Source organism: Bufo bufo, chromosome 5 (assembly GCF_905171765.1).
Source record: "Bufo bufo chromosome 5, aBufBuf1.1, whole genome shotgun sequence".
NCBI classification, from domain to species: Eukaryota; Metazoa; Chordata; class Amphibia; order Anura; family Bufonidae; genus Bufo; species Bufo bufo.
This window is the reverse complement of record NC_053393.1, coordinates 131,124,158-131,138,329: the sequence shown is the minus strand read 5'-3', so window position 1 is coordinate 131,138,329 and position 14,172 is coordinate 131,124,158. Positions and strand designations below refer to the sequence as shown.

Sequence of the window (14,172 nt, the reverse complement as noted above, 5' to 3'; positions counted from 1 at the left end):
GTCGGGGAGGAGTATGCCAAAGGGCAATAACTGTACTAAATGGGGGAAAAAAAGAATATTCTATAAAACAAATATATGTGATATAGTGCTATATATTTGTTTTTTAGAATATTCGTCAATGACGAATATTCTAAAAAACGAATCTATTCGATATAGTGCTATATATTAGTTTTTTCGAATATTCGTCATTTTTTACCATCTAAACTCTTGATTCCTCCCTGCTTCTTGCTTGTGGGCCAATGAGTCATTGGCCCACAAGCATTTTAAGCAGGAAGAAGTCATGTGTTCAGATGGAGAAAATGACAAATATTCGATATAACGAATATATAGCACTATATTCGCAATATTCGCGAATTATCGAAGTTGCGATATTCGCGATTAATATTCGCTATGCGAATATTCGCACTCAACACTACTCCTTACATGCCTGTTTTAGAAGCTTCATGCATTGCCCATGTAATAACAATTCTGGAGCATCTATTCTTATGGCTCTATGTTGTGCCATTCCTTTATTATTTCTACTAGAGGTTATGAATTAATTGCTAGCAGTCCGCAGTAAGGGTACAGAGGAGTGGTAACCAGTTGGGGGGGGGGGGTGTACCTGCACAGTCTGACAATGGTAGGACCGATTGGATAGAGTGAGTCTGTGCAGGTACACACCCTCAACTGGTTACCACCCCTCTGTACCCTTACTGCAGACTGCTAGCGATTCATTCATAACTTCTAGTAAGAATAATAAAGTAATGGTACATCATAGAGACATAAGAATAGATGCTCCAGAATTGTTATTACATGGGGAATGCATATAGCTAGTAAAACAGGCATGTCAGGAGAGGTGACAGGTCCTCTTTAATACATTTCTATGGGCACAAATAACAGTTCTGTTTTTTTCCGTTAAGTCTTTCTTATTTGGCCTTACAGACATAGACTTATGAGTTGACATATAACTTGCTCATGGCATATTTTGCATTCTATGTAATACAGATAATAGATCTCTTGAAGCTCAGAACTAGATGATGACTTGGATCACTGTGTCAACTGTGTACATTGTCCCCAATTTTTTCATTGTATTAATTATGTATCATAATGTGCTATGTATCCTGACATTCATCTACAATGCAAGTGTAAGTTAAAAGTATGGACAATTGTAGGAGGTTTTTCTTTTCTAAAGACCGTTCTTCAGTTTCTATGTATTATATCTTGTCACCTAAAGGCATCATTTAATGCTATGCCAGATAATGCACTGGAATTCAGCGAGCTCCAGTATAAACCAAGATCAGATTTAACACGTTGCCTGAAAAGAGAAGACTGACTTTATTAAATGTACGCTGTCATTCCTATGTTCATCCTCAGCTATGGCTGCCAATGCAGTCACTCAGGACGTGATCCCCTTAGGAGGTTCTTTCTTTGTATTTTTGTTGCTGTCTCTATCACTGTTCATCATCCTTGAACCTTTAGTAGCTGTTTCCTTACTTTACATCTAGAAGGTAGGTGTTCAACTGCATGATTGGAATATACTGTACATCGTTTTCCTAGAGAATTCAAGTCTTAATAACTTTATATTCAAAAATCATATTATTATTAGTCTTAATAATAATAATAATAATGATAGTTACATAATAACTACATTAGAAATCAACAGTTAAAGGGGTTTTCCACTTTTTAGATCTTGTCATCAATATCCGACTGGCGGAGGTCCAATACCTGGCACTCCTCACTCGAATGGGGAGGGTTTGGTTTGGCTACTTCCGGTTCTGTCCATTGTTTCCAGTACCAGCAGCTGCTACTGTCCTCTATGTTAGGAACACTGTAGGAACACAGACACATTGTGTGATATAGAAGCCTCGCACTAGACTGTGTATCGGCTGTTCCTTGGAGAACTCCTTCAGGTATTTATATCTGAGGTACTGTTATAGATACTGAGAACCTTCACTGTGGTGTACATTTCTTTGCAGATTAATTTAAAGTCCTTGCACAAACCATATAAAATACGCATTGGGCATGACAATTCAGGAGACGATCCAGAGTGGTATCTAGAGGAGGTCAAACTACATAATTTGTCATCTAATCAAGAGCTCAACCTACCAGTTAATCGGTGGCTTGGAGAGAATCATGATGATGGAGACACATGGAGAGAACTTCTTCTAGGAACAGATGCAAGTGCTGCATTAGAGTGTATGTATCCTGCATAATACTAGTCTGCCAGCAATCCACCCCAAATCCATGTATCTTTGGTGAACCATTACAAAAGCACAAGATATGATACTTTCTGGAAGATGCAAGCATATTGATTACTTGTATGTTAATGGTAATGAGCATGAAATTACTTTCCTACTCTTCAGCAATTGATATGTGATAATTCATCATAGTCACTTGCTTGTGTCTTCATATTTACTCAGAACATCCATATGGACTAGTTAAATGCTTAGCAATTATTTGATTCATGCAGGTCCTTGCAATTTTCTACGATTGTTGGACTGGATTGGGTGCCATCATGGTACAGATGGATATAGACCGGATTTCCTTTCATTTTCCGAAAGTTTGTAGTCCTCCCAATACATATAACAATGTGCCCTTAAAGGGCTTGTGCCGTAAACTACTTTCACTCTAAAGTTTATTTTCATCAAGTACTCTACTCCCATTACTCCTTGGATTGTTTTTATCACATTACCTTATTTGCAGTTTTCTCTTATCCTCCATGCTTGAATCCTACCTCCTGGTTTGTCATGGGACTGCTGTCCCATCATGCCTTAGGGCAGTGAGATGTTTCCTGACATTAGCAGATCATGTGTCACCAACCATATGTAACACCCCAGAGTGGTGGTCTTTCACATGGTAGGCTACTAACTAGCAATTTTGTTAAACTGTATTTGAGCATGTTTCCCGAGTCTTTAACCACTTCCCATCTGGGCCCTTTGCCCCCTTCCTGACCAGGCCAAATTTTGCAAAACTGACATATCTCACTTTATGTGGTAATAACTTTGGAACGCCTTTATTTATCCAAGTCATTCAGAGATTGTTTTCTCGTGACACATTGTACTTCATGATAGTCATAAATTTGAGTCAAAATATTTCACCTTTATTTATGAAAAAATCCCAAATTTACCCCAAAATTTGAAAAATTCGCAATTTTCTAAATTTCAATTTCTCTGCTTTTAAAACAGAAAGTGATACCTCATAAAATATTTATTATTTAACATTCCCCATATGTCTACTTTATGTTGGCATCATTTTGGAAATGTCATTTTATTTTTTTAGGACGTTAGAAGGCTTAGAAGTTTAGAAGCAATTCTTCTAATTTTTAAGAAAATTGCCAAAACCCACTTTATAAGGACCAGTTCAGGTCTGAAGTCACTTTGTGGGGCCTACATAGTGGATACCCCCATAAATGACCCCATTGTAGAAACTACACCCCTCAAGGTATTCAAAACCGATTTTACAAACTTTCTTAACCCTTTAGGCGTTCCACAAGAATTAAAGGAAAATGGAGATCAAATTTTTAAATTTCACTTTTTTGGCAGATTTTCCATTTTAATCAATTTTTTTCTTTAACACATCGATGGTTAACAGCCAAACAAAACTCAATATTTATTACCCAGATTCTGCGGTTTACAGAAACACCCCACATGTGGTCGTAAACTGCTGTATGGGCACACGGCAGGGCGCAGAAGGAAAGGAACTCCACATGGTTTTTAGATGCCATGTCCCATTTGAAGCCCCCTGATGCACCCTTACAGTAGAAACTCCCAAGAAGTGACCCCATTTTGGAAACTAGGGGATAAGGTGCCAGTTTTATTAGTACTATTTTTGGGTACATATGATTTTTTGATCATTCATTATAACACTTGGTGACCAAAAAATTGGTTGTTTTAGCACAGTTTCTATTTATTTATTTTTACAGCGTTCACCTGAGGGGTTCAGTCAAGTGACATTTTTATAGAGCAGATTGTTACGGACGTGGCGATACCTAATATGTATACTTTTTCTCATTTATTAAAGTTTTACACAATAATAGCATTTTTGAAACCAAAAAATTATGTTTTAATGTGTCCATGTTCTGAGAGCTATAGTTTTTTTTATTTTTTGAGAGATTTTCTTATGTAGGGGCTCATTTTTTGCGGGATGAGGTGACGGTTTTATTGGTACCATTTTGTGGGACATACGCGTTTTTGATCACTTGGTGTTGCACCTTTTGTGATGCAAGGTGACAAAAATTGCTTGTTTTGACACAGTTTTTTTTTTTTTTTTTTTTACGGTGTTCACCCGAGGGGTAGGTCATGTGATATTTTTATAGAGCTGGTTTTTACGGACGCGGCAATACCTAATATGTATACTTTTTTTTATTTGTTTCACTTTAACACAATAATAGCATTTTTGAAACCAAAAAAATGATGTTTTAGTGTCTCCATGTTCTAAGAGCTATAGTTTTTTTATTTTTTGAGAGATTTTCTTATGTAGGGGCTCATTTTTTGCGGGATGAGGTGACGGTTTTATTGGTACCATTTTGTGGGACATACACGTTTTTATCACTTGGTGTTGCACCTTTTGTGATGCAAGGTGACAAAAATTGCTTGTTTTGACACAGTTTTTTTCATTTTTTTTTTACGGTGTTCACCCGAGGGGTTAGGTCATGTGATATTTTTATAGAGCTGGTTTTTACGGACGCGGCAATACTAAATATGTCTATTTTATTTTATTTTTTCTATTTTAAATTTTTTTTTTTATTCCTTACTTGGGATTTTTTTTTTTTTTACATGTGAAACTTTTTTTTATTTTATTTTTTCAACCCTTTATTTTATTTTTATTTTATTTTACACTTTTCGTCCCCCATAAGGTCATACAAGACCTCTGGGGGACATTTACTTCACTTTTTTTTTTTTTTTTACACTGTTGATTTCTCCTGTAACTGGGGCTGACATAGTAGCCCCAGTTACAGGACAAATGCACCCCTATAGAGGCTGTACAGCAGCAATCCTGCGCTGTACAGCCTCACAGCAGGGCTGATCGAGGTCTCTGAGAGACCTCACACAGCTCCTGCACTCTCCGGTCACGGCGGTCACATGACCGCCGGGCCGGAACAGGAACAGGAAGCGCACAGAACAGGAAGCGCACAGACATGTTCTACACCGTAGGACATGTTGACTAATCTCTCAATTTTAAAATCAGTTTGAGAATTAGTGAGACTGCAGAGTGCACCTATGTTTGTTATTGTTTTGTTATATTGTTATATTAATTATCACATCCGCACTTGTTACCTTGTGTAGGATGTCTATTGTGGTACTTGTGGTTCGCCGCGGGCATCCTCCATTGTATGCATTTTGCTGGGGATTGCCATTAGCAACGGGCCACAAGTGCAGGATTTGCTCCCCTATATATATGCACAACTGCATGTGGGTTTGAGCAGCTCCTGCTGATGCCAACCTGTCTTCTTAGTTTGTATAAATAAAAAAAAGTATACATATTAGGTATCGCCGCATCCGTGACAACCTGGTCTATAAAAATATCACATGATCTAACCTGTCAGATGAATGTTGTAAATAACAAAAAATAAAAAAAACGGTGCCAAAACAGCTATTTCTTGTTATCTTGCCTCACAAAAAGTGTAATATAGAGCAACCAAAAATCATATGTACCCTAAACTAGTACCAACAATACTGCCACCCTATCCCGTAGTTTCTAAAATGGGGCCACTTTTTTGGAGTTTCTACTCTAGGGGTGCATCAGTGGGGCTTCAAATGGGACATGGTGTCAAAAAAAACAGTCCAGCAAAATCTGCCTTCCAAAAACCATATGGCATTCCTTTCCTTCTGCACCCTGCCGTGTGCCATTACAGCTGTTTACGACCACATATGGGGTGTTTCTGTAAACTACAGAATCAGGGCCATAAATATTGAGTTTGGTTTGGCTGTTAACCCTTGCTTTGTAACTGGAAAAAAATTATAAAATTATTGTATCTCTATTTTCCATTAATTCTTGTGGAACACCTAAAGGGTTAACAACGTTTGTAAAATCAGTTTTGAATACCTTGAGGGGTGTAGTTTCTTAGATGGGGTCACTTTTATGGAGTTTCTACTCTAGGGGTGCATCAAGGGGCTTCAAATGGGACATGGGTGTAAAAAAAAACAGTCCAGCAAAACCTGCCTTCCAAAAACCGTATGGCATTCCTTTCCTTCTGCGCCCTGCCGTGTGCCCGTACAGCGGTTTATGACCACATATGGGGTGTTTATGTAAACTACAGAATCAGGGCCATAAATATTGAGTTTGGTTTGGCTGTTAACCCTTGCTTTGTAACTGGAAAAAAATTATAAAAATGGAAAATCTGCCAAAAAAGTGAAATTTTTAAATTGTATCTCTATTTTCCATTAATTCTTATGGAACACCTAAAGGGTTAACGACGTTTGTAAAATCAGTTTTGAATACCTTGAGGGGTGTAGTTTCTTAGATTGGGTCACTTTTATGGAGTTTCTACTCTAGGGGTGCATCAGGGGGCTTCAAATGGGACATGGTGTAAAAAAAAACAGTCCAGCAAAACCTGCCTTCCAAAAACTGTATGGCATTCCTTTCCTTCTGCGCCCTGCCGCACCTAAAGGGTTAACAAAGTTTGTAAAATCAGTTTTGAATACCTTGAGGGGTGTAGTTTATAGAATGGGGTCATTTTTGGGTGGTTTCTATTATGTAAGCCTCGCAAAGTGACTTCACACCTGAACTGGTCCCTAAAAATTGGGTTTTTGAAAATTTCTGAAAAATTTCAAGATTTGCTTCTAAACTTCTAAGCCTTGTAACATCCCAAAACAATAAAATATCATTCCAAAATGATCCAAACATGAAGTAAAAAACTATTTTTGGAGGTATTACTATGTATTAAAGAAGTAGAGAAATTGAAACTTGGAAATTTGCAATTTTTTAAAAATTTTTGGTAAATTTGGTATTTTTTTATAAATAAAAATGAATTTTTTATTACTTCATTTTACCAGTGCCATGAAGTACAATATGTGACGAAAAAACATTCTCAGAATGGCCTGGATAAGTCAAAGCGTTTTAAAGTTATCAGCACTTAAAGTGACACTGGTCAGATTTGCAAAAAATTGCCTGCTCCTTAAGGTGAAATAGGGCTGAGTCCTTAAGGGGTTAAGACTGCTTTTGGCTTATGTTTACTTCATGATCCCACGGTCTTTACTGTAATGAAAGATATGAAGAAATTTTCAATATACTTTTGACATCTAGTTACTAATTTAAATCTATGGTAACATCAGTGCATACAGTGAGAAATATTCCCTGTACATAGGGATTTTAATGACAAGCTATGGCATACATATGCGCCCACATACAAGTGTCCTGGCCTGACTGCAGTTCTATTAATCCCTATGATGCTGCAATTTTGAGTTAGGCTACTTTCACACTCTCGTTTTGTGCGGATCCGTCATGGACGGATTCGTTCAGATAATGCAACGTCTGCATCCGTTCAGAACGGATCAGTTTGTCAATGGAGGACGGATCCATTTTCTGTTGCGCCGTCAGTGATTCTGTCAGTGAAAACGGATCCGTCCCCATTGACTTACATTGTGTGCCAGGACGGATCTGTTTGGCTCAGTTTCGTCAGACGGACACCAAAACGCTGCAAGCAGCTTTTTGGTGTCCGTCTCCAAAGCGGAATGGAGACGGAACTGATGCAAACTGATGAAAACTGATGCATTCTGAGTGGATCCTTGGACCGCTTGTGAAATGCCCTGAATGGATCTCACAAACAGAAAGCCAAAACGCGAGTGTGAAAGTAGCCTTAGTAGACTGGTGGGCAGACCAGGACACATTTCTGTAATACAGATGCTTAAAAAATTACCCATAATATGAAACTGACCTTATGAAGCTGATAGGTGGGAGCAGTGTGTAGCAGCAGCAATTTGTTGAATTTATGACCTGTTAGGATAGCCCTTTGTGTCCATCAGGATGTCCCTTGTTACATTAAAATATGTGCCAAGAAGGGCTTTTACCCCTGCAGGTTGTGCATTAATTGTAAAATCCTGAGACACCAGATGAAACCAACATTCCAAATAGATACCCCACAGGACAAATTCATAATAAAGGACTACATTACCTGCCACACCAAGGGAGTCATTTATTACATCAAGTGCCCATGTGGTAAAATGTATGTGGGGCGAACTAAAAGAGAATTAAAAGTTAGAATAAGAGAACACATCAATAACATCAACAAAAAATCAGAGAATCACCCGCTATCCCGCCACTACACAGAATTTCACCAGGGAAAATTCTCAGGATCTTGCTTTGGGGGTATAGAAAGAGTGAAGCAAGATAGGAGGGGGGGCGACTACATTAAAATTATGTCCAGGACCGAGAGCAAATGGATCTTTAGATGCAACAGTCTAGCCCCCAATGGACTAAACCAGGAAATAGAACTGTTTGCCTTTCAATAATGAACAACCACCAACAAACATATAAACAATAAAGAATATATCGTTGGTGCTCTACAGTTTTGCATAAAAACTAAAAGAAACTGCAGCCGCTGCTTCTCACTATTTTTCAGTCACGAATATTGTATTAATAATCATATAAATAAACACACAATAGACTACTAACATAATCCATGAGGAAACCAATCGCACCTAGCATGTCCACTACAGAGTAATAAATCGGCACCTACTTCACTCCATGAACAGTGTTTATCCGTTGCCATGGGAAACCAGACGAGCTATTTAACCCTCCAACGCACAATAAGCAGACTAACCCTGACGAAGGAGCCCGTCTGGCTCTGAAACGCGTAGGTCACAGTCTTTTGTCCTACGGAGGCTACCATACTCGCACCAGGTGACGTCACCGCTAGTGGTTTCCCGGGTAACGGACCAAGCTCCCTCGCGACGCGCGTGCTTCCGGCCGGGGCCGCGCTGCTGCTGACAGGAGAGCAAGAAGAACGCCGCAACTCTGAAGGATACCAGCATCCCTACAGAAAGAACAAGACGAACCGAGAAGGATCAACACAGCAGAACATCGACATAAGGAACTTCAAACAAGGTACCAAGGATAGTGGGCATACCAGCATTTACCTTTCACTTACCGCTCCATTCCCAGTGATCATACACCGCCCGCTTACTTTCAGTCACTGATCACATATCCTGACTCATTACAGTATACACTTACACTTCGACAATACCTATTTGTGCAGCGTAATCACCCGGTTATTCACATTGGCACCAAACTTAGTGCCAACTCTTTGGGACTAGTTGAATTTGATTGTGTACCAGCGCTCATGTCCTATATCGCCTACGGGTGATATATCTATTCCATATACACTATACTAGGGAGAACAATAGCTCCCTTAAAGACATTAAGCAGCAGGATCTCCCCATACAGGTAGATTCACATATATCTATTCAATAGGAGCGCAGGGGGGTCTTTATTCTATCAATAAATAGGATAAAGTAACAGAAAAAGTCAATGTGCATAACTATTCACCCCCCTAAAGTCAATACTTCGTAGAGCCACCTTTTGCAGCAATCACAGCTCCAAGTCGCTTTGGATAAGTCTCTATGAGCTTGCCACATCTTACCGCTTGGATTTTTGCCCATTCCTCCTGGCAAAACTGCTCCAGCTCCTTCAAGTTGGATGGTTTGCACTTGTGAACAGCAATCTTTAAGTCTGACCACAGATTTTTTATTAGATTGAGATCTGGGCCTTGACTAGGCCATTCCCACACATTTACATGTTTCCCCTTAAACCACTCAAGTGTTGCTTTAGCAGTGTGTTTGGGGCCATTGTCCTGTTGGAAGGTGAACCTCCGTCCTAGCCTCAAATCACGCACAGAGTGGTACAGGTTTTTCTCAAGAACATCCCTATATTTAGCACCATCCATCTTTCCCTCAACTCTGACCAGTTTCCCAGTCCCATCCCCACAGCATGATGCTGCTGCCACCACCACCACCACCATGTTTCACTGTGGGGATTGTGTTCTTTGGGTGATGTGTTGGGTTTGTGCCAGACACAGCGTTTTCTTTGATGGTCGAAAAGTTAAATTTTAGTCTCATCAGACCAGAGCACCTTCCTTCATACATTTTGGGTGTCTCCCACATGCCTTTTTCACAAACTCACAACGCGCCTTTTTGCTGAAAGTAATGGCTTTCTTCTGGCCACTCTGCCATAAAGCCCAACTCTATGGAGCGTACGGATTATTGTCATCCTATGTACAGATACTCCAGTCTCTGCTGTGGAACTCTGCAACTCCTCCAGGGTACCTTAGGTCTCTGTGCTGCCTTTCTGATTAATGCCCTCCTTGCCCGGTCTGTGAGTTTTGGTGGGCGGCAGTCTCTTGGCAGGTTTGCTGTTGTGCCATGTTCTTTCCATTTGGTTATGATAGATTTGATGGTGCTCCTGGGGATCATCAAAGATTTGGACTTTTTGCATAACCTAACCCTGACTTGTACTTCTCAACAACATTGTCCCTTATTTGTTTGGAGAGTTCCTTGGTCTTCATGGCAGTGTTTGGTTAGTGATGCCTCTTGCTTAGGTCTTGCAGCCTTTGGGGCCTTTCAAAAAAGGTGTGTATATGTAATGACAAATCATGTGACACTTAGATTGCACACAGGTGGACATCATGTCACTAATTATGTGACTTCTGAAGGTAATAGGTTGCACCAGAGCTATTTATGGGCTTCCTAACAAAGGGGGTAAATACATACGCACATGACAATTTTCTGTTTTCTATTTCTAAACAATAGTTTTATTTATATATTTTTCTCATTTCACTTCAGCAACTTAGGCTACTTTCACACTGGCGTTTTGGCTTTCCGTTTGTGAGATCCGTTCAGGGCTCTCACAAGTGGTCCAAAACTAATCAGTTTTGCCCTAAAGCATTCTGAATGGAAAAGGATCCACTCAGAATGCATCAGTTTGCCTCCGATCCGTCTCCATTCCGGTCTGGAGGCGGACACCAAAATGCTGCCTGCAGTGTTTTGCTGTCCGCCTGACAAAGCGGAGCCAAACGGATCTGTCCTGGCACACAATGTAAGTCAATGCGGATGGATCCGTTTTCTCTGACACAATCTGGAAAAATAGAAAACGGATCTGTCCTCTATTGACTTTCAATGGTGTTCAAGACAAATCAGTCGTGGCTATAAAAGACATAATACAACCGGTTCCATTCATAATGGATGCATGCGGTTGTATTATTGTAACGGAAGCGTTTTTGCAGATCCATGACGGATCCGCAAAAAAATCTAATGTGAAAGTCGCCTTAGGGTACTTTCACACTTGCGTTTTTCTTTTCCGGCATAGAGTTCGGTCCTAGGGGCTCTATACCGGAAAAGAACTGATCAGTTTTATCCCCATGCATTCTGAATGGAGAGTAATCCATTCAGGATGCATCAGGATGTCTTCAGTTCAGTCGTTTTGACTCATCAGGCAAAAGAGAAAACCGCAGCATGCTACGGTTTTATCTCCGGCGAAAAAAACTGAAGACTTGCCTGAATGCCGGATCCGGCATTTTTTCCCATAGGAATGTATTAGTGCCGGATACGGCATTCAGAATACCGGAATGGTGGATCCAGACTTCCGGTCTGCGCATGCGCAGACTGAAAAAAAAGTGAAAAAAATAAATGCCGGATCCGTTTTTGCCGGATGACACCGGAAAGACAGATCCGGCATTTCAATGCATTTTTTCGACTGATCAGGCATTTTTAAGACTGATCAGGATCCTGATCAGTCTTACTAATGCCATCAGTTAGCATACGTTTTGCCTGATCCGGCAGGCAGTTCCGGCGACGGAACTGCTTGCCGGATCTCTCTGCCGCAAGTGTGAAAGCAGCCTTAGACTATTGTGTTCTGATCCATCACATAAAATTCAGATTAACAAAACATTGAACTTAAGGCTGTAATGTAACAAAACACGAAAAAATTCAAGGGGGGTGAATACTTTTGAAAGGCACTGTATATGTCAATCATCTATCTATACTTCTAGTTATCTATCATTAGTCTATCTTTAAGTCTATATATCTCTAGCTATCAGTCTATCTCTATCTATCTATCTATCTATCTATCTCTCTGTCTGTTTTCCCTGATACTCCTCAACTTTAAGAATTTCTACCTTGTATCATTTTGACTGGCAGACTAGATATTGGAAGAGCTTGTTATGCCACCAACCTTATGAACTTCGCCTGAAAGAATATAAGGCATATTCATGCATCTGATATGTAATATCTTCTAATATCTTGTAAGCTTTTCAAAATTACTCTCTATATGGATACATTAAACAATAGAATACCTTGTGATGCCTTGATTGGAAAGTTTTTTTGTTATTTTAGTTTTAATAAAAAGCATACCAGTGTATGATGATGTGTTCCACCAGTAAAATTGTTGAACTGATGGTGATCATATCATCGGCCCATATTGTTCATATAAATTATATTAAAAAGATATTCATCTGCTTGTTCTTAGTACTGGACTATGAAATCCAAGTTTACACAGGCGACATATCTGATGCTGATGCTGAATCCGCTGTTTATATCAATATCTTTGGTACCAGAGGGGATTCTGGGAAACGGAAATTACATAAATCCAAGTTCCAAACTGTGAAATTTCAGAAAGGACAGGTAAAATTATTTTAGCATCTTCTAAAAATAATAAGAACTTAAAGGCTATGCATTTAAATATCTAAGAAAGGAGCTATATATTGGCTCTTTATTCAGGGATAACGTCTGAGAAGTTTTTCCTACATCCTGTACAGATAATAGGGTGAGCTCTATGTTTAGCATTTAGCATCTCTCAGATACTGTGGGTTAATATGGTTTAATTTCGTAATGTCTGTAATATGCCAGATAAAACCACATCAAAAGTTATTAACTCATTTTGTATTTAAGAAAAATAATAAATCTCAAATATTAATCTCTTTCTAGGTTGATATTTTTTGTATTCAAGCAGTTTCATTGGGGACACTGGCGAAAATCCACATAACCTGTGACGGAAGCAAAAATGGTATGCAATGGTGCACATAGACCATGACCACTATGTAGAAAAAATCTAAACCTTATCATGGGAGGATAAAGGGCTTGTGCAGTGGCTTAATATTGATGACATGTTCACAGGACAGGTCATCGATATCAGAGCGGCAGGGGTCCAGCTCCCAACATCCCCACCGATCAGCTGTTTGGAGGGTTAGCGGCACTCATGCAATCGCTATGTCCTTTTCAAACCTACCTGTGTGCCATCTCCTTCGCAGCGGAGGTGCATTATAATTTTAACTTTTAATCCCATTCACTCTAATGGGATGGAGCTGTTGTAATTACACTGCACCTCCTCTACATTGTGCTTTGGTCCCAAAATGACCGCTGGTGGAGGGTCATGTGTTCAGTCTGTCCTGCAGTAGCCTCCATTGACTAACGATAAACTAAATACTAGCACACACACAGTGTTTTACACAGTAGTCAATAGAGGTCGCTAATAGCACTAGTCACATGACTCTCCATTAGAATGAACGCAATTTAAACCATCTGAAATCGGCGCCAATGGTTTAGTAACCAAGGAACTCTAAGTATTTTATGCACTGTTACTAACACGTGTTAAAATAAAAAAATAGGGTGTCAGTTACACAGACCGGCATAAATTGGGCACACCTTTAGCCAGCCACGTGTCTGGAGTAAAAACAATTCCAGCCCCTGACTGGAGTAGTTGTTACTGTTTCCAGATGTAAATGATTGTAAATTTGCCAGAGCCAAATTCCCGGCCCTGGCCCGGTGCCCACCATGCCCTTGTCACTCTCTTGCTCTTCCCGGTTGGCGAGGATGGCATAAAAATGCCTGTGCAGCAAAATATTGGCACACATGCTTAGTCTTGTGAAAAAACTGCCAAAATGGCAAAATGATCATAAATGCCTACCATTTTGACCAACTCCTTTAAGTTAGAATAAAAATAAACTTAAATTGCAGCATTCTGGCCCTGGGAATGGCAGCTATAAATTAACTGCATGTTTTACCGTCTGTAACCCAGGAAACGGTTGGTTCTTGGATAAAGTCACTATACAATATGAAGAAGACGGAAATAATCACAACGTTCTGTTTCCATGTAGCAGGTATGTAATAGAACACCACGATATAACAAAAATTGTTCTATAAATATGTAATAATCTTATTTAATCAGAAAATAATACAATATAACTTCACTATTCAAAGGAAA

The 14,172-nt window shown here is 39.5% G+C and overlaps 1 protein-coding gene across 1 annotated transcript in view; it reads left to right on the top strand.

Annotated features, from left to right (window-relative positions):
* RP1 (RP1 axonemal microtubule associated) overlaps positions 1–14,172 on the top strand; it is a 595,469-nt gene that overhangs the window by 301,656 nt on the left and 279,641 nt on the right. The window contains exons 26-29 of the mRNA XM_040433131.1: positions 1,956–2,175; positions 12,439–12,593; positions 12,897–12,975; positions 13,987–14,068. Coding sequence (XP_040289065.1) covers positions 1,956–2,175; positions 12,439–12,593; positions 12,897–12,975; positions 13,987–14,068 — 536 coding nt within the window. The remainder of the gene's footprint in view (positions 1–1,955; positions 2,176–12,438; positions 12,594–12,896; positions 12,976–13,986; positions 14,069–14,172) is intronic.